Raw genomic sequence first — 25,803 nt, 5'->3', positions numbered from 1 at the left:
ACCCCCATAACCCATTAAATTTCAAGGACCCCCCCCCAGTTTGACGTGCATTAGTCTACGGACCCCCATTTGATGGCATTTCTATCTCTGAGGTCCCAATGAATATTGTAAATCCAATGTTAATTTAACTCTGAGAGTGTACAAATGGAGTCCATTTTGTACACTCTCAAAGTTACAGACCCATAAGGGTCCATTTGGTTACAAACTATAATTTAGCTGGGGACCCCCTGGAACTCGCTCAAGGACCCCTGGGGGTCCCCAGACACCACTTTGGGAACCACTGATCTACTGTGCTTGGATTTTTAATCAAATTCATAGTTTGATTAACTGTACACGAGTTGTGTCTCATGACCTGCCAACAATGGCTCACAAGTAACGCATCGCATTAGTACACGTGAGCTTGTAGATCTGCTATTCTTCAGAATGCGACACCGGGGTGTGCATCCATATATCCAGGTATAAATCTGCCGTAATAAGACGCTCCAGCCGTTAACTCAAACAACTCCACAACAGCTGGATGGAAAACACGGCCTTTACAGTCATCATCATCATGGTGCGAAGAAGAGCTGTTGTGATGAGAGTCATGTGTGTTTAGAAGAGCTGTTGTGATGAGAGTCATGTGTGTTTAGAAGAGCTGTTGTGATGAGAGTCATGTGTGTTTAGAAGAGCTGTTGTGATGAGAGTCATGTGTGTTTAGAAGAGCTGTTGTGATGAGAGTCATGTGTGTTTAGAAGAGCTGTTGTGATGAGAGTCATGTGTGTTTAGAAGAGCTGTTGTGATGAGAGTCATGTGTGTTTAGAAGAGCTGTTGTGATGAGTCATGTGTGTTTAAAGAGCTGTTGAGATGAGAGTCATGTGTGTTTAGAAGAGCTGTTGTGATGAGAGTCATGTGTGTTTAGAAGAGCTGTTGTGATGAGTCATGTGTGTTTAAAGAGCTGTTGAGATGAGAGTCATGTGTGTTTAGAAGAGCTGTTGTGATGAGAGTCATGTGTGTTTTGTGTTTATAGGCAGCAGGCCCTGTTCCACGTCCTCACCGCCTACTCCATGTACAATACGGTGCGTCATTCACGCACGCACGCACGTCAGTAGACTCCTTTAAGAGAAAGCTAAAGACACATTTATTCCGTATTTATTTTTCACATGTAGTTCTTACCTGACTTATTTTTTACATACCTGTGTTTTTGTGATTCTGCCTCTAGTTTACTATTTTACATGCCTATGTTTTGAGTTTTTGCCTTGTTTATTGGTTTCGTTAAATTCTTTGTTGTTCTTTTTACTTTATTGTGCTATGTCTAGAAAACAGACACGTTTTTTCAACAAGAAACTTGGACACCACTATAGTCTGTCTGTAGCGCACGTCCATTCGCTTTTGTTCCAGGAAATTCTTTCAGTCTCGGACTGAAGGAATTCGATTTGGACCAATCTGTATGGTAGAGCATGTGATTTAAAAAAAAGTGTATATTGTGATACAGTACAAAGTAGCACATCTACAGTGGTTTCTTTCAGGCGGTTGGTTTCCCCGACGCACAAGCCACAATATCGGTAGAGGGCGCTACGTCCACGGGTTCATGTACTTTTTATTTGCATTGTAATTTTAGATCTCATATAAGAACTGTTTAAAAAGTAAATATATCCTCCAGGCCGTTTCACTCATATGGATACGGGGCGCCGACCCCCATCTGAAAATATGTTGTTTGTGTGTGTGTGTGTGTGTGTGTGTGTGTGTGTGTGTGTGTGTGTGTGTGTGTGTGTAGGAGGTGGGATACTGCCAGGGCATGAGTCAGATAACGGCTCTGTTACTGATCTACATGAATGAGGAGGATGCATTCTGGGCACTGGTCAAACTACTGTCTGGACAGAGGCACGCCATGCATGGTATGCGCACACACACGCACACACAGTATCAGAACACACCATCCATGGCCTAAGACAAACAAGTATGCAGAAGGCACTTAACCCATTCTGACCTGTGATCAGATAAAAAAATTCTACATCCTGACAGTTTTCTGAAAAAGCTATGTTTCTATGTCAGTCGTTCTTCGATTTTTCAAAAATAGCAGACCTACAAGCTCGTAGCGCGCCACTCGGTGGCGCGCTATGAGCTTGTAGATCTGCTATTTTTCAATAGCTAAAGCATAACATATTGCCAACACCAAAAGGGGTTCCCGTATAGATGTATTGTGGAATACACAACTTCACAAGTTACGTTCTTCTTAGCTTACGTATGATTCATGATAACAATTTTTTATGTACATGATGTATTGCCATGTTTTTTGTTCTTGCTTAATGTAAGTCGCTCTGGATTAAGAGCGTCTGCTAAATGCCTAAATTGAGAGTTAAATAGACAGTGGCAACTAAACAGTTTAAAATAGCGATCATACAACATCGCCGTCAAAGCTGTCGCAAAAGTATGACTCCCCTGCTCGCTCGTCCTCTTCTCCATTGAAGCAATATTGCACGAGAATAATAATAACGGTTCCACACACCCTCGAGAGGGTAATTTTGTGATTATACAGTTGCCATCACAATAGAACATATCAAAATGTGTTCATATTGCGGGACATTTCTCTCTCAAAACGAAACTTTATGCAAGTCTGCTCTGCGAGATATATTGATTAGGTGTGCTGTCATGCTCGTTTGAAGCATGGGTAAGATGGCTATTTCAAGTAGGGTTGTCCCGACCCGATCGGGGCTGATCATGCCATTTTCAAATGCTCAGATCGGGAGCAACAAAACGTTATCCCTAGTATCAATAATATATCATCATTATATTAGACTGGAACAAACCATTATACTACGTGACATCATCCTCATCGTACCCGGAAGTTATGTGAGAACGCCTACTGAGTGGCAAAAATCTACTTTCTGGCCTTGACAGCCCATACATCCAAACAGAAAGGTCCGATCTGATTGCATTAAACGACTTTAAACTCACTGACTTTATGCATGCACATACCCTCTATACCTGGCACCCACAACAACTGTGTACTGTACAAACTACACACATACTGTACAGTACACACTCTCAGATATAAATGTACACATTTCAAGAGCGTATTATTGCTTCAAGGCCCTAAGAGTACTGGGAGTCTGGAAAGAGATTGGACATAAACTCGGGAGGGTCGTAGTCGTAGACATGGATCATTAAATTGATTGCAGCTGATGCAGACTTTCACATTGATAATGCTGTGGGATCTCAGCTGGCAGCGTTTACCTCGTTTCCTAAAGCACCTCACACGCCCACATTCCTACACCTGCACCTCCTCCTCATCCTCTCTCTCTCTCTCTCTCTCTCTCTCCATCCCGCTCCTCTTGTCCGACAGGGTTTTTCATCCCTGGCTTTCCGAAGCTGATGCGATTCCAGGAGCACCACGACCGTATCCTTAAGAAGATGATGCCGAAACTAAAGCAACACCTGGTGAGGGCAACGCACGCACGCACAGTGACACACACACACACACACACACACACACACACACACACACACACACACACACACACACACACACACACACACTGCATACACAACCGAGGTGCATGACAGTCCTAAGCCTACTAGCATTGGAGCTCTGAATGGTGTGCTGGCAGCAGCCTTTGATGTACAGATTAAAGCAGGCTTACGTACAGTATAGGTAAGAGAGAGAAGTGTCTACTACACACAGCTCTTATTATACAGAAGAACAGTACATTTACTGTACTAAGTAAAATGTTGAGGTGTTTTTTATTTTACTGGAGTATTTACAGTTTTCAGTACTTTTAGCGTTTTCCTTTGCCCGGTTTCGCTCTGGTTCTTAATTAATTCCGGGCGGGAACCCCTATTGGTGTTCATAGCATTATGTCATGCTTTAGCTATTGAAAAATAGCAGACCTACAAGCTCGTAGCGCTCCACTCGGTGTCGCGCTACGAGCTTGTAGGTCTGCAATTTTTTTTAAGTCGTAAAAATGTGGTGCAAATCTTTCAATATATATTTCCGAGTGAACATTTTTAACTAAAATATTGGCTTCTCGGGGGTCCATGGAACTATTATTTTGAGATGGGGGTCCGTGGCCCAATAGAGATAATTCTGGGGGTCCTTGACATGAAAAAGGTTGAGCACCACTGACATAGAAACATGTGTTTTTCTGATTTTTTTTTTTAGGATTTAGAAGCCTTTTTTTTAATCGACCTCAGTCCAAAATGGGTTAAACTGGTTCTTAAACTATACTACTGTGTGTGTTACTGCAGGACAACCAGGAGGTGTTCACCAGTCTGTACACAATGAAGTGGTTCTTCCAGTGCTTTCTGGACAGAGTGAGTAACAAAATACGTTTTTCACACTTTTAGACCATATCCGTGGTCATCATATGGGCATACCTAACAATGGATGCCATAGAAATGGTCAAATTCTAATTTTTGTGTGTTTTCATATCAAAAGTCCATAAACATATTTTTACTATTATTACTTCCTGAAAACGGAAACGTGCTGCGTGATGACGTGTAGAGATACACATCAATAAAAGCCAATAAAAATGAAGCTCACCAGTTTGTTTGCCATGCTTCTTCTCCTCCTCCACACCGCTGGTTTTGATTAAATAACTACTCTGTTTTTAATCTCATTCAACATCCAGACAGTGTATAACTTGTTTTAAACGTAATCATCACGCTAAAATATGTATAGGTTGTGCATAGGTTAGAAATAATCCGCTGACTTGTCCTCATGTCTCCGTCACTTTGTTTACAAACTAAATCCACGTGCCTGGAGGGATGCGACGCTCTGATTGGTTCAGAAACTTCAGAGCCAGCGTTTAAAGCTAAAACGTCAAAATAAAATGTCCACCATTTCCGTACAAGTTTAGTTTTTTTCAACCAAGGTTCATGTTATAGGTTGTTATTAGAGAAAGTAAAGGATGTGTTTTATGTGTTTTAAAAGAAAGTGTTTTTTCATTTGCTGCTTTCTTTCGTTTTAGAGATTTTAGCGATTATTGACAGGGGGGGGGGGGGGGGGGGCGGAGGCATTCGAACATGGGGCTAAATTTCTTTTTTTTACACAAATGTATGGCGATTATTTTTATTATTTACTACAGTACTAGACTTAAATTACATCTGGCCACAAAATGGAGGGAGATGGAGGGAGATACTAGGGGGGCTGCCATGTTAGTTAGTTAGTTAGTTAGTTAGTTTAATTTATTGTCCACGTGTGGAAATTTGTCTTTGGTCTCAAACAGTAAACACATACTGTCTGTGTGTCGTAGGCTCAATATGTGAGGTTGTCACCTCCCCCTTCACATTCAGTAGATCCTATGATTTCTTTTGTGGCCAGATGTAATTTCTTGGGGTCTAGTAGGACTGTAGTAAATAATAATAATACTTTTCACTGGTTCAATTTTTGAAATAATGGAGACACCTGGTTTCTGGGTTAGGGTTAACAGCGACGATATAAATGACACTTTAAGAGATTTGATACAATGACTTTTCTCTCTTTGCTTGTCTTTCTTTCTTCTCTGTCAGACGCCCTTCACGCTGACCCTTAGGATCTGGGATATTTACATCTTGGAGGGAGAGAGAGTGCTGACCGCCATGTCCTACACGGTCCTCAAACTGCACAAGAGTAAGACATCTCCCTCACCAAGAACCTCTTTCATTGCCACTCAAGTACTGTGGCTATTGTATTTGTTCAGTGGTTCTCAAAGTGGGGTCCGGGGCGAGGACCCCCAGGGGTCCTTGAGGAACTTCCAGGGGGTATCCGGCTAAATGGATAGTTAGGAAGTTCCAAATGGACCCTCGTGGGTCTGTAACTCTCATTTGTACACTCATTTGTACACTCTTAAATTAACATTGGTTTTACAATATAAATTGGGATCCCAGAGATAGAAGTGCCATTAAATAGGGGTCCGTAGCCTAACGCATGTAAATCTGGGGGTCCTAAATGGTTGAAAATCACTGTTGGGCCAGGGACTCCCTGGCATATGTTTTCAAATGGGGGGTCCTTGACATGAAAAAGTTTGAGAGCCTCTATTAGTTGATCTGCAAATTTATTATAATGAAGCTAGCTGTGTGTCTTATGTGCTGTCAGCATAATGAACAGTGTGTCACTCTGTCCGCAATGACGTGATACACTTACAGTCACCATAATATCACAACTCCATGAAATGTCCTAGATTAAATCTCTAGCTACATATCTGACTGTGTCATTGGATGGTCCAAGGTCAATAAGGTGAATTGATATTTTACACATGGTCGTGCATAACTTGTAGGATGCAAATCATCAATCAGCATTTGAGGTCTTGCCTCAAGCCATTTACCGACATTAAGTTTCTTAGATAGCGCAACAAATATCTATGTAAATCAATGTCAAAATTTGGCCAACTGTCACAATTCTTGGCCGCACGTATTAAGTGTGCGTGTGCGTGTGCATGTGTGTGTGTGTGTGTGTGTGTGTGTGTGTGTGTGGTTTTTACAGAGCACCTGTTGAAGTTGTCTATGGAGGACCTGGTAGAGTTTCTGCAGGTCTCTTTGTCTAAAAACTTCTTCCTGGAGGATGATTTTGTGATCGAGCAGTTACAGCAGTCAATGGTGGAGCTCCGGAGGGCCAAGCTGGAGCTAGCTGCTCCAGGTACAGACCTTTGTTGTCGCACGCACGCACGCGACACTAACACACACACACACGCGCACGCACACACACACGACTTAGGGCTTTCACTTCTAGTGATTTTTACTAGTTGACTAGTTGCTTAGTTTACTAGTCGTCTAGTTGTTTAACCAAGCCTACCTATTATGTAAAACAAAAAAACATGTTTTGTACATTTAAAAACTGTGTACATTGGTGACATTTAGCTGATGTTGAGGCCTATTAACTAGTCAACTAGTACCAACAAGGTCAACTAGTGGATTTACTAGTCGACTAGTTGAATAGTCGACTAGTTTCTTAAAGCCCTCTCGACGCAGTAGGCTATGTTGTCACAACCAAACGTTAGTCTAATACTGTAATTCGTCACACAGGACAAGAGAAGGTAACACTTGACTTGCATTCATCCACGTGCACTGCCACATACAGCACAGTAGGGGGCACACAGACTTTCTTGCTATTGCTTTGTGCCGTTCGTAGTTACGTTAGTAATATCAGATCTGATGACTTGCTCTCTCTCTGTCTCTTGCTTAATTTCCTATCTCTCCCTCTTTTTTCAAACGATGTCAGCCTTCAAAAGTGTGTCTGTGAGCGATGCCCACATCCCCTCCTACAACAGTAACCGGTGGGCAAATCCTGACTGGTCTTCCCTCTCTCCATCTTGTTATCCATCTTGTCCCTCAGTCCGTCTGTCTGTCCGCCTGTCTGTCCAACAGCACTGGGGTTTTGTCACTGAAATAGTTCTCTGATAGTAGTTATTTCTTCCTGCTGACGTTTGAACTATAAGTTCAGTTGCGCTGCTTTATTTCTTACATGAAGTCTTGCGATGGTTGGCTTCCCTCTTTACGTTCTTTCTTTTTGTCTGGTCTGGTCTCTTTTTGCTCACATGCTCAAAAAAACGCAAAGCAAAATCGTTGAATAGTTGTCGGACAATAGTCACCTTTATTACTACACATGTCTACACTATATATCTGACACGTGTTCCAGAGTTGAAGCATTTCTATTGTTCAGAACCTGACAGAAGCCATGACGGTAGAGAGCAATATTCTCTGCCTGTTCACTGACAAGATAATGAGCCACTTTTTACAACACTGGAGGCTCCTAGAGGCCCATCTTTTTAACCATCTGCTGCCACAAAAGCCAGACGCCACTGAATCTGCTGGCATTTATTTCCCCCCCCCGCTTTACCATGTCGTCACGTTTGTTAATCTGAATTATTTAGAGCCGACAAATTAGTAGCCGTCTACGGGTCTCGTAGTTGGGCACTTTGGTTCTCGATGGGTGAACATGGCGTCCTGTACCCAACCCCTACTACAGACCAAAATGGGCAGACATTTTAGTTTGTGGACTTAGTGCCAATAAGTTGACTTCCGGGGTCACACCCACACCACTTCCTTTTCCTCCAGCTGCTGTGTGTCCTCGGGCTGGCGTCACGTCACCATGGTGATCATAGAACACTCTTTCCCTTACAGTCTCCTCAACACATCCAGTACTGTCACCTCCTGTCTGCGTATTGTACATGTTTTTTTGTCAACTGTATATCATTTTGTAATACAGTAAATTGGAGTGAGTGGGGTAAATACATATTTACAGATTTTTTGGAATCACATATGCATTATTTGTCTTGTCAAGTTTTGGAATGGTTATATTTAAGGGGCACGGTATAACTACATTTTATTAATCAAGAGGTATTTCTGTATGAAAGACGGTTTGATGGAATAGACTAGAGTGAGACTTTTAACTTCAGAGGCTGCTCATTTCAGTAGCACGTAATTGAGCAATGCCAGCGAGCTAGGAACTAATATTAAACACAATTTTCCGTTTTTTGTTTATGTCCTAATTTCCTCGCCTGTGGAAATGTGATTCTGTGGTCATGAATGTAATTCTCCTTTATGTTCTACCTCCCTATGGCAGTGGTGTTGCATGATTCCATGTACCTGTTGTGAATTCTCATCTGATGTGACACAAAAACAAAAAACGCTCCACAGCATATTAATCTTTTCTATAGTTTCTACGTCTTTGTCCCACTAAACGCTGTCCTCTGTTTCCCCCGGAACAGGTAAAGAGGAAGAGCTTCCCAAGAAGCCGCTTGGCCAGCTACCTCCTGAGCCGGCAGCCGTGGCGGTGAATCACGTGGCCAACGGTCAGAGTCACGCTCAGCCGGCCGAGCCTCCGAGGGACCTGAGCCCCCTGCCGGAACAGCGCCAGCGAGATGGCAGCCGGCCCCCGAGTCGGGCGCGCAGGGACTCCCTGGACAAGCTGAAGAAGAAGGACGCTCGCTCCAGAGGGTCGGGGGAGATCGGCGCCGACCCCCGGAAGCAGCCTTCGGCGTCGATCGCGACTCCCGAGAGGGTGGCGACTCCGTCCCCGGGGCCCGCTCCTCCCGCGCAGGCGGAAGGAGGAGCGAGGTCTCAGAGCCACGCCACCGCTAACCACAACTCCAACGCGGCCTCCAGCTCCCGGAGGGACATCACGCCGCGCTGGGTCAAGCCCTCTGACACCAAGCTGGAGGCGGTCAAGGCGGCGGCGGCGCGCGAGACCCAGCTGAGCCGAAGCGCCTCGCCGGCCGGCTCCGGCCCAGACGAGTCCGCGCTGCCCCACCGGCGGCCCCGGTCCAGGGGCTTCGTGCCCGGCTCTGACCGCGGCTCCAACGCGTCCCAGTACGACAACGTGCCGGGACTGCCCGAGCAGGACTTTGAGGTCCTGGAGCTGGAGAGACCGCCCTCCAGGATGAGGACCCCTCGCGGCAGCGAGACCTCGTTCAGCACGCCGCCGCCGTCCCTCCGGCAGCTCAGCCCGAGCCGCACGCCCAGCCTGGCGGGGAGCCTGGTCTCCGTGGCGACGGGGCCTCGGTTTCCCAAGCAGGCTGTCCCTCCTCCACTGTCCCTGAACAGTCCAGCGGGGCTCCATCCCACCTACCCCAGCGTCCATGGGCAGTACCACACCCCTCCCCAGCAGTACTCCCCCGGCGGGCCCACCGTGATGCCTCTGTACCATCCCAACTACAGTGTAAGTCTGGAGCACAGAGGAGAGGAGAGACACTACGCCCCGCCCTCCCGAGTTCCACCTCCGTCGTCGGGTGTCTCATATGGGGACAGGGCGTACGCCACCACTGAGCGCCATCCCAACAGCCTCTCCCCAGAAAAGGCCCTCGTGAACAACTCGTTCGCCACCTACCGCAGGCAGCCGCTGATCACCGCCCATGAACTCCGGAACCCCGCAGGGCCTGGCCTGGATCGCGTCCTACAGCTGGAAAGCCCCGGCAGCAGCACAACGACCCCCGTGTACTTGCGACAGCCCACTCGACTCACCGCCTCTGCCACGCAGGTCTACCCTCAGGCAGACTACAGGTATGAGGGGGGGCACAGGCAGAACTACGTGCCAGTGGAGGGGCCAGCGCGGCGACGGACCCCTGACGAACAGCCGTGGGCTCTGGAGGGGCCAGCGCTGCGAGCCCCCGACGGACAGCCTTGGGCTCTGGAGGGCGAGTTGCCACCTCGCTCCCCTGCAGCAGGGGGGGTTCCCCGGTCGCCCAGCTTCCAGAAGGCCCAGATGTCTCCCGTCCAAGAGTTCACTTTCCCCTCGGATCCCGAGCGCCTGCTTCACCACAGGACACAGGAGCAGCAGCCCGTCATAAGGCAGCAGCAGCTCCAGACGGCCCAGCTGTTTGGAGGACCACACTACAGACATGCACAGGAGGCGTTCGCCATGCAGGAGTCTATGTTGCTCTGATGAGAGAGACGGCAACGGAGGCGTGAAGAGACACTGAAAATACTGACTGGTAGTCACTGACACTGTGGCAAAGGCAAAGCAGTAGTCCTAGCGTTGTTAGGAGCCTTGTTTTGGTTCTGTTTCCTTTTGTTTCCTTGTGCTTTACGTGTGAAATACTGACCTTCTGACTGTCTGAATGCATCGTGACGTTGCAGGACACACCAGCTTCTGACGTTTATACTGATCACTTTAAAAGAAAAATACTGACTGAAGATTTTATTTTATTTTTGGATGTAAAATCATTATACAGTATATATATATATATATATATAATGCATGTGTGTGTGTGTGTATATATGTGTGTACACAGATGTGTAAATATATACACACACACATACACACACAATTTAGAGTCTGAAATGTACAGCAAATATTTGACTTTATCAATAGCAGGCCGGTGATTCTCCTGCAAACAAACTCAGTGATTTGTTTTCTTTATTCCATCTTTATTTTTGTATCTTATGTTAATTCCAAATATCTACATTAGAGGTTGTTATTTTTTCCCTCATGCTCATGAATATCTTATTTTTCAAAGAGAGGAAATAATTTAATTAGAAATGGTGACAACTGAAGCACTGTAAGTTATAACTCCATTGTAGAGAGTCGGTTTTTTTGGAAATTGGGGATTGTTTTTCCATTGAGAGTAGTTTCAGTGATTTTTATTTTATTTTTATTTTTTTATGTGCAATTCATTTTTCTTTACCCCATGAAGTACATTACATAGTGTGTGTACTGTATGTGTGTTTGTACCTGAGGCCAGTGTAATTATTTTACTGAATCTCCATTCCTGACTGTAGACTCAAGGACTTGTGTGTGCCACCTAGTGAGGACTTGTGAAATACTTTTTGGGTTTCATTCGATGGTTTTCAAATCCGGTTTCCTCCGACAGACTGAAAAACCAAGACACATTTTATACTATTCGTGCACCAGTGAGTTTTCAGCACATGCAGTAGTTGGTCCACAGCCAGAGAAGGGTTTAAACTAGGGATGTGAATTATCGATTAATGCATTAATAGTTAATTAAGTTTTGATAAGCTTATCGATCGATTAACCGGTTAGTTGACAAGCGCAGTAAAAAAAAAAATCTGAGAATCTTAATTTCCCTCAATGTCTAACATACAAATCTACATTTTGCTGATATACAGAAATAATAAAAAAAAGGCATATTAATATTCCTTAATCAAATATTTATTTGACCATTGACGATACAGGCCGGGCCAGGCAATGGCATCTTTGTATGTGCGCTCCTCGGCCACACGCTCACGCAGACGGCATTACATCCATAGAAAACCACCCAATGATAGAACCGCATCATTTTCGATTAATTACGATTAGTTATTAACTGTTAAGTTTATCAGACTAATTAACGGCGATTAACAATTAACGATAACATCCCTAGTTTAAACTAGTGTTTCAATACCGTGCATCAATATTGAGTTCACTTCTCTTATCGCAGTTATACTGACCGTTCAGTATTGCCACTTCCACTGAAGTCTTAATTAAATACACAGTACTGCAATCACACCTTTAGCTACATTCCATTATTTTTCTGCTTGTTTTGATAAAGTTTCTATCTTTCTCAAACAGTATTGCCGTACTGTTCCGTACATTCACATTCCATTACAAGTTATTTTTTGTTATGTTAAATGACTAATTTCAATCCATTCGGATACTTTGCCTAATAAAACGACTTGGGGTGTAAATGAATCCGTGCATCTATTCAAGATTCAAGGGGACCAATTCACTAAGGCTGTTTATTTTGGGTGTAAAGGACTTTTACAAACTTCCCACATTAGTAGTCTAGAATAAGGCATTCTAATGACATACTGTACAGAAAGCTTTGGTCCCATGTAAGTCTGCTTCCGAGCAGACTTGAGAAAGAGTGACTCTCCGCTAAATTCACTGAGAATTCCTTTACACCAATAATATGGATGTAAACAGCGTAGTGAATCGAGCCCAAGATGTTTGTCACACAGATGTACATGCGTTGTGAAAAACTAGGTTGGGGGGATTCTCCATAATGCATATAAATACCAACGGTGCATAAATAACAGTACTAAACCTATGACAAAAGAAAAACAAGCATACAATGCCGTAATATTACGTTAATACCACAGAAAAGTTCATTTTCATTGTCCTAAACTATGCTAAACTGATATTACAAGACATCAGTTGTAATCAGGGTCCTATATCACAAAACTAGATATTGCTAAATACAATTTTTTCGCTCAAGAAACAATTGTTCCCAGACAATTTTGCTGACTGGGAACAATTGTTTTGTTTTGTTTGTGGAGCTCCCAACACTTATCTCTCCCGACGGTGCCAAATTGACTGATGTAATGTGTAGCTACAGTATGAACATGCTCCAGATTGTACATTCCTGTAAACACTGATAGTCAGGGAATATTATCAGAATAATGTCAAATCTGGGAATAAATTTCTTACCAAGAATTTTCTTCACCAATGTGTTTGTAAATGTGTCTACTAACATATCCCACATTGGTTTCTATTCAACCACCCTAAGGGAATTTTTGACAGCTGCTGAAAGTTGGGGTACCAGCAACAACCAATAGGCTATAAGGCAAAATGTTCTAAATTTCATTATGTTTTAAGTAGCATGTGACGTGTCAAACTAGGGGGATTTCATGATTCTGAATCCATTCCAAGCATTAGTTTTGCACGAAAAACACTCCTTGGGCTAAAAACGGCCATAGCCGTCATCACAAATGGTCAGCATATTTGGGTACATCCATGCCACGCCCCATTGATGAAATAATTGGTTCAGAAGTAGCCCAGATATTGACTGCATACATTCATATACTTTTCATCTGGTCGACATTTCTGGATTAAACAAACATTGTTTTTTTTTTTTTGGTCTGATAGGATTGTTTGATTTTCAGCTCTAGGCCTATGTCATAAACAAAAAAGGTTTTAGATATTGAATTGAGAATATATGAAAGTTTCACTTTTGCAGAATATTATTTTTTAGAAGGAGAGCATAGGCCTATGACTCTAAATTGAAAACCATGAAAAACGACATAGAAAGATGACATGATCACGCACACAATGTAGAACACAATCCACTCCCACATATTTCACAAAAAAGAAATGCAATGTAAAAAGTAGCTAAACCTGTGCACTGCAGGCACACGCACACACACTCACACACTATAGAGTTTTAATTTTAATGTAAATTGAAGATTTGAATCTATCACGACCGATCAATCAGGTGTCCAATATGTTTGAAAATAGTAGCCTATTTTTGGCCTAAAATAGTAATACAAATTCCGTGTAGGCCAATATCTTTATTCGTTTATTGTTTACGTTGCAATTTTGCAGCACGTCTGATCCACACAAATGTATGCACGCACAGGCTGCTGAGCTGAAGCTATAGCTCCATCTAGTGTCCAAGAATATGTCTACTGTACGGTTGTACCATAGTTCTAACTGGGTTGTAAATTAACCGTATGTCCGTATGCATTTACAAAATAATAGGTTCGCACAATCGTACCCGTTTTTGTTCAATGTAGTTATTTACATCCTAGGGGTTATTAAGTATTCATTCGTCTACAATGGACTGGAAAGTGACTGAGAAAATAAGTGAGAAAACATGCTATTGTGATAGGCCTAAGGCTTCTCAGGTAGGCGTTTACCCTATGGCATTTACCACAAGCTGGTTTCCAACGATACCCCAAATCTCGGCCACTCGCTGAGTCGCTCACTCTCTCTCTATGGTCACTCCAGCAAGGGCGGTGTTACGGTGAAATTGGTGACCTGCTGAAATATGTTACAATCGTGTTGACATGACATCACATTCACTTAATGTCAGTGTCATTAATGTCCGAACGTAAATAATTGTGGTTTGTTTATTAGCATAGTTCAACCTAGCTGTATTTAGGCCACTTATTTAAACACCTCCACGGGCTCCATGTAGTGAGCCACAGAGCGAGTGGACGAGATTTTGGGTGTTGGAATTTGGCGTGTACAACCCGGAAGTGTTCTCTACATGTCACGTGACTTGATCCAAAGTCCACGGTTTACACATTACACTAGTAGTTTACACTTCACAGTACACAGTCAGACTCAGAAGCAGGTTGCACACTGACTGACACTACTAACTACAAGACAAGACAGGAGGACAAACAAAATGGCACGAAACCTGTGCAGAGCGTCGTCCGGCCTCGTTCAACTGAGCAATCTGACACGTTTGTCTGGGGCACGTTTATTATGCACACAACAAGCTCAGACGGAGCCGCTCACTGTCAGCCAGCAACACAATGGAATAAGGTCGAACATGTTTTAATGGCTTTGTGTCATAGTGCTCCTCCTCAGCACGTGTCTGCACAGTAACATCTAACATGTAGTGTACACTTGTGTACTGACTGTTTGTTTCATAAGAATTATTGCATGGCGACTTGGGCTTGATTGATTAGTCTTCCGCATCATTATCTTCTTTGGTTCTATTATTGTCTTATAGCCTACTGTTATTTTATGCATTTCATTTGATTGTTGTTGGTATATCCTTTGACACTGTAAAGCACTTTGTAAACATTATTTTCGAAAAGCGCTTTATAAATAAAGTTTATTATTATTATTATTATTAATATTCACAGATTAGATTGTATTTGACAATTATATTCTACATTTCTCAAGTTTTACGATGTCGTTTGTACAACTAAACTTCATAACAATAAAAATGATTTCTTCTCTTACCAGGAGAATCATACTCAATAATCCACGAAAGAGGAATGCCCTGTCCTTGTCCATGTTACAATCCCTAACAGAGAACATTATAAACGATGTTGACAGCAATGACCTAAGGGTCATAATCATATCAGGTAAGGTATGGAAATATAAGCTTGCTTGATTGAAGTACCGGTATGTATTAACAGTTTGGAGAATTACATTACATTTCAAGCACAATTCAATACAAAAACTGTTAATTGTGGACGACACCATAAAGCATTACATTTGTTTACAATTCTATATAATCAAAACAGGAAACACATAAAAGGAGGTAAACTGGGGGAAACGGTGAGGGGAAAGGGGTGGGGGGTATTCAGATTTTACGGGGCCAGTTTCGAATTGCAGCAGTCCGTAGCTACTTTCCAAAGGTGCGAGCTCTGTTTTTGAATAATGTAAGTCCGGCTGCCGAGGTGGACGGGTCATAGGATGGCTAATGGCTAATGCTAGGGTCACAAGAAACCCCTATAAAAAATATTGCCCAATACTAACAGCCGGTCAACAAGTGGATTCATGAATGTATGTATATAGACAATATTTTAGGCCAATAAAAAAAGACTAGGGCCTGCCCTATACCAAATTTCCCGCTTTAAACAAAAGAAGCCTGTCGGCTGCCAGACTATAGTTAACGGTTTTGTCTATGATCAGCGATACTTCAGCAGGGGTTGTTATTGCGATCATATTCACATGACTTGACAGCCATTTTGACTGCTAGTAAATTGTGTGTGTGGTGGGGTCAAGAATAGATGGACGCTAACCAACATTTGAATCCATGTGTCATAGCAAAGGGATCAGTGTTTTCGTCTGGACATGACCTGAAGGAGCTGACCTCAGCACAGGGTAGAGAATACCACACACAGGTGTTTCAGGCCTGTTCACAGGTTAGTCTCTCTGTAGCCGCAATTTGCAACACTAGATTTTTCTTTCTTATAATGGAATGCATCTAGAGTTGCAATACCCTCCATTGATATGATCCAATTGATCCAAATTGCATTTCAGATCTGTTTGTATTAAACGACATTAAACTCACCAACATTGCAGTTGTAATTGAATTATACTATTTCAAACTGAAAATTGTCTGTTTCATAAAAATCCACCGTAGACATGTTATGAGCTACATTCTGTCGACCCTGCGAAGCACCTGTTTGAAATTTTCACATTATGCGGGAGGCAGAAGCATGACCACAGCATGGAATTTCTTGACAGAAAGTAGCTCATAACATTTCTATGGTGGATGTTTATGAAACAAACGCTTTGCAGTTTGAAAGGGGATAATTCAAGCTTTCCCTAGCCGCAAATTTGCAGCAAAATGCAACACTTTTTTTTCTTTAATAATGGGATGAATCCAGAGTTGCAATACCCCCTATTGACATTCCATTGATCCAAATTGCATTTCCGATCTGCTTGTATGAAACAATGTTAAACTCACCAACATTGCAGCTGTAGGGAAAGCTTGAATTATCCTCTTTCAAACTGCAAAACGTTTGTTTCATAAACATCCACCGTAGACATGTAATGCAAAGAAATTCCATGCCTTGATAATGTTTTCTACTAAAGTGTTGATAGCGCTCGTTTGTATTAACGGGTCGTGCTGCTGCCTCCCCCATTATGCGAAAATTCGAAACAGGTGGTACGCAGGGCCTTTCAGTTACTTCGACAAGCGCTTCCAAACTCCAACACAAATAATCACGCCATCATAAAAATAAATCTAGTGTTGCAAATTGTGGCCAAGCTTTCCCTACAGCTGCTGCAACCTCAATGTCCCTCTATGTTAACCACTGCAGTAAGTTAACCCCCCCTCCCCCTGTTTTTCAGGTCATGACCCTCATACAAGACATACCCGTGCCTGTCATAGCGATGGTGAACGGCGTAGCCACGGCGGCAGGTTGCCAGCTAGTAGCCAGCTGTGACATTGCTGTGGTGACAGAGAAGTCCACCTTTGCCACCCCGGGCGTGAATGTGGGTCTGTTCTGCTCCACGCCAGCCGTAGCCATCGGAAGAGCTGTGCCAAGGAAGGTATACAGCAGGGCTTGACATTAAGGCTTGTCCGGGACAAGTAATCTTTCCGGACAAGTGCATTAACATTTGAATTGTCCGTTGTACAAGTGACTCTCGGTTTCACATTTTCCTGTGGCGTTCCTAGCAGCCAACAACATTGTCTTTCCTAATATCATCTTTCCAATATTGTAATAGCGCTAGAATGTCTTACATACATTTTATGTATTCCAAACACACAGCCATAGATCAGTCCTATCCGCGCACGGTTAGCAGACTGACCATGTCAGCATTTAAAATTGTAGCACTGTGTGCGTACTCGCACAGTAATTAATTCTGAAGATTTGGAGTCAGATGTTTAATATTCATTTGAATGTTCTGACAGAAAACGTGTGTTTAAGTGAAATATTCCCACTTTTCCAGGTAGAAATGCTGGACTGAAAATATAAAAACATCCTTTGGGAACAGTTGATGTTTGGAAAGCACAAACGTATGGGGCACACAATTGACAGGCGTCTGTGTTGCGCTTGGTGTGGGGTAAGTGATTACACAACCTATATTGTGTCCCCCATACATTTGTGCTCCCTAAAGGAAGTTTTGATATGTTCAGTCCTGCACTCATTCTGGGCCCCAGGTCCTTCACCGGAGAGAATGTCGCCTGTGTATAGCTCATGGAAAAGTCTAGATATTTGACTAAATACATGTTTTCTGCCAGAACTTTCAAATTAATACAAAACTAGTCCCCAAAACGACTCCAGATCCTAGCAATTAGGTCTTAGAAATGAATTAATGGGTGAGTGCTACAAGTTTAAATGCCGATGAGGTCAGTATAGTAACCATGTGCGGATAGGACCAATTTATGGCTGTGTATTTGTTTGTAATACATGAAATGTATGTAAGATCACAGACATTCTCTATTAACTTGTAAACTGAGAATATTCATCTAATATTGTTGCGAACGCAGTGATTGCGAACGCAGTGAGCACTTACTATGAGACCTAGCAGATCGTGTGTGTGTGTGTGTGTGTGTGTGTGTGTGTGTGTGTCTGTCTGTCTGTCTGTCTGTCTGTCTGTCTGTCTGTCTGTCTGTCTGTCTGTCTGTCTGTCTGTCTGTCTGTCTGTCTGTCTGTCTGTCTGTCTGTCTGTCTGTCTGTCTGTCTGTCTGTCTGTCTGTCTGTCTGTCTGTCTGTCTGTGTGTCTGTCTGTGTGTGTGTGTGTGTGTGTCCCACCTTTGTGCCCATATATGGAGCTGAGTGATTTGTTTGTGATTTATGCAACACACTCCATATTTGGACGTATAGCTGCTTTGGGGACTCCTTGGTTATGGCTAAGTTAAAAACTTAACTTAAAAATAACTTAACTTAAAAAAATTATAACTTAAAAATAAATCTTAAAAAAACCCAAATATGTACGAGCTGCGATCGCTTCCCGCGTTTGCGCGTCTTACTGGTATTACAAACATGTATTCACCAAAACCAACTTACAGTTAGGCTAGTTGATTTAAAATGAGTGTGCTCGTGCTCTGGACAAGTGACTTTTGTGCCCGGACAAGTGAATGGGAAATGTACTTGTGCAAAGGACAAGTGCCTCAAAACGTTAAGGTCAAGCCCTGTACAGCATTGGTTCTATCCCTGAGACCCCGATTTGTATTGTAAAATCAACGTTAATTTAACTCTGACAGTGTGGAATGGACTTGTTAGGGTCCATTTGGTTCCAAACTTATCATTTAGCTGGGGACCCCCTGGAACTTCCTCAAGGACCCCTAGGGGTCCCCGGACCCCACTTTGGGAACCACTGCTGTACAGTACCTGAACATTCACCTGAACATACTGTACATTGCAGCTCAGGAAAGAGCTGTCATTGATGGCATCACTCTTGGAAGAGCTCTGATAAACTCCACCCTGTAACCGCCAGTCCATTGCCGTTTCAGTCTCTCATACGCTCGGAATGTACGGTAAAAGAACGTTTTTGCTGCTTACACCATGTCAACATGTCATCTCGGCTGTTCTGGTGTTCTGTTCTGTTCTCAATAGGTCTGTGTGGAAAAAACATAATCATATTGTTACAATTGCAGTTAGACGTACTGTGAAGTTCGACATTTGTCACATAACTCATGAATGTCAATTGTTCCAGGTTGCAATGGAGATGCTGTTCACTGGAAGACCGATTTCAGCCCACGATGCTTTGCTGCATGGCCTGGTTAGTAAGGTTGTGCCAGAGGAACGTCTGGAGGAGGAGACGTTAGCGATCGCCCAGCGCGTGTGTCAGGCCAGCCGACCTGTTGTAGCGCTTGGGAAAGCTACTTTCCAAAGGTGCGAGAGCTCTGGTTTGGAATAAGGAGCTGTTTTTGTCTATGATCAGTGATATACCTAAAGCAGCTGTTGTTAGTTTAATGTTCTGTCTATGATCAGTGATATACCTAAAGCAGCTGTTGTTAGTTTAATGTTCTGTCTATGATCAGTGATATACCTAAAGCAGCTGTTGTTAGTTTAATGTTCTGATCAGTGATATACCTAAAGCAGCTGTTGTTAGTTTAATGTTCTGATCAGTGATATACCTAAAGCAGGTGTTGTTAGTTTAATGTTTTTGTCTATGATCAGTGATATACCTAAAGCAGGTGTTGTTAGTTTAATGTTCTGATCAGTGATATACCTAAAGCAGCTGTTGTTAGTTTAATGTTCTGATCAGTGATATACCTAAAGCAGCTGTTGTTAGTTTAATGTTTTTGTCTATGATCAGTGATATACCTAAAGCAGGTGTTGTTAGTTTAATGTTCTGACAATGTGCTCTTGCCCATCAGACAAATGGCTCAAGGACGAGATGCCGCGTACGCCACGGCCTCTAAAGTCATGGTGGACAACCTAGCTCTCACAGACGGCCAGGAAGGTATCCGGGCATTCATAGAGAAACGCAAACCTGTGTGGAGTCACAAACCAGAGAAGGCTCACGACTGATCCATGGCTACTGGCCTGGATGGACTAGTTCTTTGGAGCTTATCCTGGCTGTTTTCTGAAGTAATATTTTGTTAATGTTAGATAATTTAATAATTCACTTCAAGGGAAAAGGCTCGCTCAACTCAGACAGTCTTTTAAAGGTTCAGGTGTGTGCTGGGTGCAGATTCAAAGAGAACATATAAAGAGAATAAAATCCGCACTCTCAGTAGGAAGAGTCTTATTTAATTGCGAACGCAGTGAGCACTTACTATGAAACCTAGCAGATCATGTCTGTCTGTCTGTGTGTGTGTCCGTGTGTCCCCCCTTTGTGCCCATATATGGAGCTGAGTGATTTGTTTGTGATTGATGCAACACACTCCATATTTGGACGTATAGCTGCTTTGGGGACTCCTTATATGGTTATGGCTAAGTTAAAAACTTAACTTAAAAATAACTTAACTTAAAAAAAAAATAACTTAAAAATAAATCTTTAAAAAACCCAAATATGTACGAGCTGCGTTCGCTTCCCGCGTTTGCGCGTCTTACTGGTAATAGGGACTTTAAGCAATGACTGTTTTCAGGACGGCTCCGCTACGCGGAAGTATGGCGGCTATGTTGTTTCAGGGAAGATTTGAGTTAAAAACGTTCATCCTGGAATATTATATTCAAAGATTTGCGCCACATTTTCACGATTAAAAAAAAATAGCAGACCCACAAGCTCGTAGCACGGCACTCGGTGCCGCACTATGAGCTTGTAGATCTGCTATTTTTCATAACATAATGCTTAAATCACCAAAAGGGTTCCCGCCCAAAATGGGTTCATGGACAATAGAATATTTTGTCTCAAGTATTTTCAATCTGGAAATTGTAGGCAAGAAAGACACACTGTGATTTGGACCTGTAAATTATAAAACTAAAACTAAGGCAACTAAGAAAATATTTTTCAGGATTCCAAAGAGAAAAAAAAAAATCAGGATTTCAATTCAAATATAGCCAAAATAGCTGATCTACAAGCTCTTTTTTTTGCCATGACAGTAATACATGCAATATGGCCCTCTGGAGTGAGTGTGGAAATATAATATAGTGGTCCTCTGGAGTGAGTGTGGAAATATGATATAGTGGTCCTCTGGAGTGAGTGCGGAAATATAATATAGTGGCCCTCTGGAGTGAGTGTGGAAATATAGTGGCCCTCTGGAGTGAGTATGGAAATATAGTGGCCCTCTGGAGTGAGTGTGGAAATATAGTGGCCCTCTGGAGTGAGTGTGGAAATATAGTGGCCCTCTGGAGTGAGTGTGGAAATATAATATAGTGGCCCTCTGGTGTGAGTGTGGAAATATAGTGGCCCTTTGGAGTGAGTGTGGAAATATAGTGGCCCTCTGGAGTGAGTGTGGAAATATAATATAGTCAGGGCTGCACACAACTTTTTTGGTCTAGTACTCAGAGGAGCACCTGGAGGAGTTACTTGGTCTAGTACTCAGAGGAGCACCTGGAGGAGTTACTTGGTCTAGTACTCTTTTGTCTGTAACAGATATTTTGTGGAATTGATTCATGAACATGTCCTGAGAAGAAACATTGTGCTGAAAGTAACCCTGTATTTGGACATTGTGGCCGGCGGTGTCATCACATCATTGTCCTTTTTTGCAGCTTGAAGTTCAGCCTTCCATTCAGCCAGAGTTGTGGTGGCTGTGGCCTGGCAGTATAGGCCTACCAATAGTTATTGTGGGTTGCAGGGTCCCGCTAGCCAGGGTACCCTAGCCTGGGTACCCAGGCTAGCAGGACCCTAGCCTGGGTACCCAGATAGCCACCAGAAGGAGAGTTTGGGAGATAGCCACCGGAAGGAGAGTTTGGGAGATAGCCACAGGAACGGGGGGTTGGGAGGCAGAGAGTAGAGATTGTGGAGCAACTAAGATTGTATGAGGCACATATGTTGTGGAAGCTGCAGCTCTTATTTGGACCAGCTATACCTGAACCAGAAACTGGGTGGGATAGAGGAGAGGTTGAGCTGGCAAGAGAGGTCGCTGCACACGTGGTTGAGGTTGGACAGCTGTTGTGGGTGTCGGGATAGTGTCCTCAAGGGCTGCAAGGAAAGGTGGCCTAACACTGCATGGCACATGGTGCCATTGACCCCTTTCTCCTTTTCCACAGGGCTGTCCCTGTAGTGTCAGGGGGGTCCCTGTAGTGTCAGGGGGGTCCCTGTAGTGTCAGGGGGTCCCTGTCGTGTCAGGGGGGAGAGCAAAAGCACGTGGATTTTCCACAGCACTGGTCGCATACATGGTCTTTCCTCTGAACTACAGGAGGCAGGCTCTCTGGTCTCACAACTGGGTTTGTTGCCCTTGTTCCAGCACACTCCTGTCCAGTCTATCTTGTCGTTACTTGTACCTGAAAATATTGATAGTATCATTTTTTTGTGTAATGCAAGTGTAATATGTAAGTCGCAACCTCCTAAAATCTTTAAATAGCTTCCTTGAGGTATCCCTTTTCACAGGCCTTTTATCATGTCCTTCCCCACACTGCGATTTATATTACTACACAGAAAATAGCTAGGAAAGTCATTTGTTGCCTCACTATAGGCCCTGCAAAGGACCTGCGAAATCAAGGTATATTGAGCAACATTAGTGTGAGGTAAATTTCTCCCGCTTTCACAGCGTAACGGCGTACAGGAAAACACTCAGAATAGCTCAGATGGTTTTGGAAGAAGACGACTTTATTTGCAGTAAAGCAAGTCCGCCACGGAAAAAACAATAAACAGAGAGAACACCTCTTCGGACTTTCTGGACGGGGAACACACAGCCCTCTTGTTGACCAATGACGAGAACCGGATCCAAAAAGCCCCGATCAACACTGCTCCTCCGTCTATATCTATTCTGGAGTCCCGCCTCCTCACCGGACATGAACCAGGCGTTTCCTGACTTTTGACCAATGAGATCTGAGGTCTGGTTACTACCGGTTAGAGAGAGGCGGGACCAGGAAACAAAAGCTTCTTACTGTTTTACCGGAGCCCTAACTTTATACACAAAGTGATGAAGGGCATATCTAATGAATACATAGTTAACAGAAACAGATGAAACCCTAAACACACTTATGAACATAGTTAATATCTAAGCAATGATTAAACGGAAACTAAGAATGAACCTGAACAGATTAAATTTAAGAGGTGATTAAAACAGTTTTAACCCAATAGAGCAAATTATAATCTGATAGTCTCATAGTACATTTTTCAATCAGTATAAATTGCACTTACTATTAATAGTTATAGTCTATTCTATACTGAGCTTGTTGAAAAGCATTATTTACGTTTAACTGTGGAATATTTTCACTCAGTGTAAATCAGTAACCAACTGGTTGCCTACAAAAATGGAACATTCCAGCTCTCCACCGCAGGGAACCGAGCTTCAAAGGGTTTAAAACAATGGCCTTGGAATTCAGGTGTGAATTGTAAATGTTTTCTGTCTGAGACTTTGAGAGAGAGCCTTTTGTTGGGAATAGCACCTTATTTTGCTAGTTCATTTATAGAAATTATACGACAAGTGCTAGTACAAGAAATTATATAATAGCACGATGCAACATTGTCATTCTTGTTCAACATAACATAGTAGCCTACTGTAACTGTACGCACCGTTTTGTATACGCCTAACTACGCCTGTAGTCCTGAAACTCCCTTTGAGTTTCTGGGAACTTTGCACCTTTTTTGTCATATTCTGACAAACACTCCCATATAGGCTACAGACTTTGTCCACCTCCTCTGGACAGGGCATCGTTGTCTTTTAATTGGAGTATAAAGAACGCTGCAAAGTTCTGGACTGCTTGGAAGCCCTCAATATTGTCAGGTTCAACACAGTCCTATATCAAACAAAATAGTGTTAATGAAGTTTAAACATAAAAGAACAAAAAGTAAACCTAGAGGTGGAGGCTGATGCTGTTGATTGCTGTCCGCTGGCTGTGTCTTGCTGGGTAGCTGAGAGAGAGAGAGAGAGAGAGAGAGAGAAAACATTAATGAAAATATAATGTTAACATTATAATGCTATGGGGAACACAAGACACGTTTACACCGACACAAGTTTAGTGTGAGTTCTGTGGACCAACACTAGAGGGCAGCAGACCACATGCCTAGGCTGCTGAAGTCAGTATCATGGCCAGTGGTGGAAAAAGTACTTTGTAAGTAAAAGTAAAAGTGCCTTTATGTAAAAGTAAAAGGAATTCAAAATGTGCATAAAAGTACATAAATGCTGTATGTCTCATTTAAAGTTTTGACATGTATAATATACAGATCTTTTTTTTAAATAGCTGATCTACAAGCCTGCAATGCATCGCAATGCGACTCAGGGGTCAAAACAGGTTGAGCTTGTAGATCGGCTATTTTTGCCACGACAGTATAGGCTATATGCAATGTGGCCCCTCTGGAGTGATTGTGGAAATATAGTGGCCCTCTCCATAGCATCAAAGTTATAAAAGAATAAAATAATACAGACTATAGGCTTTGAAGTAAAAATAATAATAATAATCATTGCTAATATAACAGTGTACATACTTTCAATGGAAAGAAAAAGGCATACAGTTTGCTTACGGTGTTTCTCATTCACTATTACACAGAAGAAGAAAAAATCACTGCAAAAGAATGATCATCACAATCAGAAATAAAACGCTAATTTAAAAGTTTCCAAATCCCTACAATAGGCTATTTGTTTTTAAACATCATAATTTGTCTTAAGGTGGACTGAGAAGCTACTTTAATAGTTTAGTAGTCACAGATTTGATCAATTTACTTTGAATAATGTTTGCTGTATTAACACGTACAGATGGTCACACATAGGCCTATAGTAAACATTATGCAAAACATGCAAAAACTACAAACGTGCAAACATCACTCAAAAGTACAAAATGGTACTATAAGTGCATACATTACTCAAATGTATAAAAAGGTAAGACGTGCAATGTAAGTGCAAACGTTACTCAAAAGTATAATATGGTACAACATGCAGTAAGTACCTATAGTGCTTTTTTGCCTCTGCAATACCATGCCTTTATACTTGCATGTGAATTATTTTGTTTTTACGGTACTTGTACTGTTCTACATTTTTAATACAATATTAATTTAATCAATCAATCAAACCCATTAATTATAACACAGATATGCTATAACTATTGCTATTCATGTCAACATGCTCTCTGAGTCTCAATAATAAGTATAACTGCTGTTTAATCTATCAGAAGAGGCAATTAATTGAACACAGTTTACATGTTTACAAGTTTACATTAATAATTCTACTCGAGTTGGAAGCATTAAGACCCATTTTAACCCTCAATCGCTTCCTTTCTGAAAAATAACGTTATTGTAAAAAAGAAAAGAAAAAAAGATTCACGCGTTCAGAATGAGAAGCGGACGGGACCCGGATGTAACGTAGGCCTCACACCGGAAGGAAGTGACGCCGCCCTTAAATACGGAAGAGACGCGTGGAGACTGGTTTGATGATTGATCAGTGTTTGTTTACATGTCTACATGTCCGTCGTCGTCGTGTCCGACTCCGCAGCAGCCATCAGGTAAACAATGAAATGTTATTTAATACTTAACGTTGTTGTTGTTGTTCAAACATCTGTTATCACTTATGATGTTACTTGTTGTGATGTTTATATATTATGTTCGTACTACTGTGTAAAACCGTGTTCCAGTAGCCGAATGCACAAACAAAACAAAACAAAACAAACTCCACTGGGAGTAGAACCCGGGCCCCAATGTTCAGAAACTATCGACTCGGCTAC

At 42.5% G+C, this 25,803-nt stretch overlaps 2 protein-coding genes across 4 annotated transcripts in view; both read left to right on the top strand.

The window, feature by feature from the left end:
- Nucleotides 1–12,826, top strand: part of usp6nl (USP6 N-terminal like) — an 86,911-nt gene extending 74,085 nt beyond the window's left edge. For all 3 annotated transcript variants that reach the window (XM_080756895.1, XM_080756893.1, XM_080756894.1), the window contains 7 exons: nucleotides 1,007–1,055; nucleotides 1,754–1,874; nucleotides 3,323–3,417; nucleotides 4,225–4,290; nucleotides 5,488–5,587; nucleotides 6,440–6,592; nucleotides 8,664–12,826. In XM_080756895.1, the coding sequence (XP_080613021.1) occupies nucleotides 1,007–1,055; nucleotides 1,754–1,874; nucleotides 3,323–3,417; nucleotides 4,225–4,290; nucleotides 5,488–5,587; nucleotides 6,440–6,592; nucleotides 8,664–10,336 (2,257 nt within the window). In that variant the 3' untranslated portion in view covers nucleotides 10,337–12,826. The remainder of the gene's footprint in view (nucleotides 1–1,006; nucleotides 1,056–1,753; nucleotides 1,875–3,322; nucleotides 3,418–4,224; nucleotides 4,291–5,487; nucleotides 5,588–6,439; nucleotides 6,593–8,663) is intronic.
- A 1,575-nt stretch (nucleotides 12,827–14,401) lies between these two features.
- Nucleotides 14,402–20,938, top strand: echdc3 (enoyl CoA hydratase domain containing 3). Its single transcript, XM_080757385.1, has 6 exons — nucleotides 14,402–14,662; nucleotides 15,092–15,213; nucleotides 15,902–15,999; nucleotides 16,934–17,134; nucleotides 19,247–19,425; nucleotides 19,914–20,938. Exons 1-6 carry the CDS (start codon nucleotides 14,523–14,525, stop codon nucleotides 20,065–20,067), a joined length of 894 nt encoding a protein of 297 aa, XP_080613511.1. The 5' UTR covers nucleotides 14,402–14,522; the 3' UTR covers nucleotides 20,068–20,938.
- The last annotated feature ends 4,865 nt before the right edge of the window (nucleotides 20,939–25,803 follow it).

This window comes from Protomyctophum bolini (assembly GCF_963924005.1).
Source record: "Protomyctophum bolini genome assembly, chromosome: 23".
Classification (NCBI taxonomy): Eukaryota; Metazoa; Chordata; class Actinopteri; order Myctophiformes; family Myctophidae; genus Protomyctophum; species Protomyctophum bolini.
Note: the sequence above shows the minus strand (reverse complement) of the source record. Positions and strands in the feature narration are given on the sequence as shown.

What these genes read in the sequence shown, in the direction of transcription:
- echdc3 (XM_080757385.1), top strand. Translation starts at nt 14,523, where the DNA reads ATGGCACGAAACCTGTGCAGAGCGTCGTCCGGCCTCGTTCAACTGAGC. An exon ending in CAGCAACACAATGGAATAAG is followed by an intron (nt 14,663 to 15,091) that starts GTCGAACATGTT and finishes TTCTCTTACCAG; the next exon opens with GAGAATCATACTCAATAATC. An exon ending in AAGGGTCATAATCATATCAG is followed by an intron (nt 15,214 to 15,901) that starts GTAAGGTATGGA and finishes CATGTGTCATAG; the next exon opens with CAAAGGGATCAGTGTTTTCG.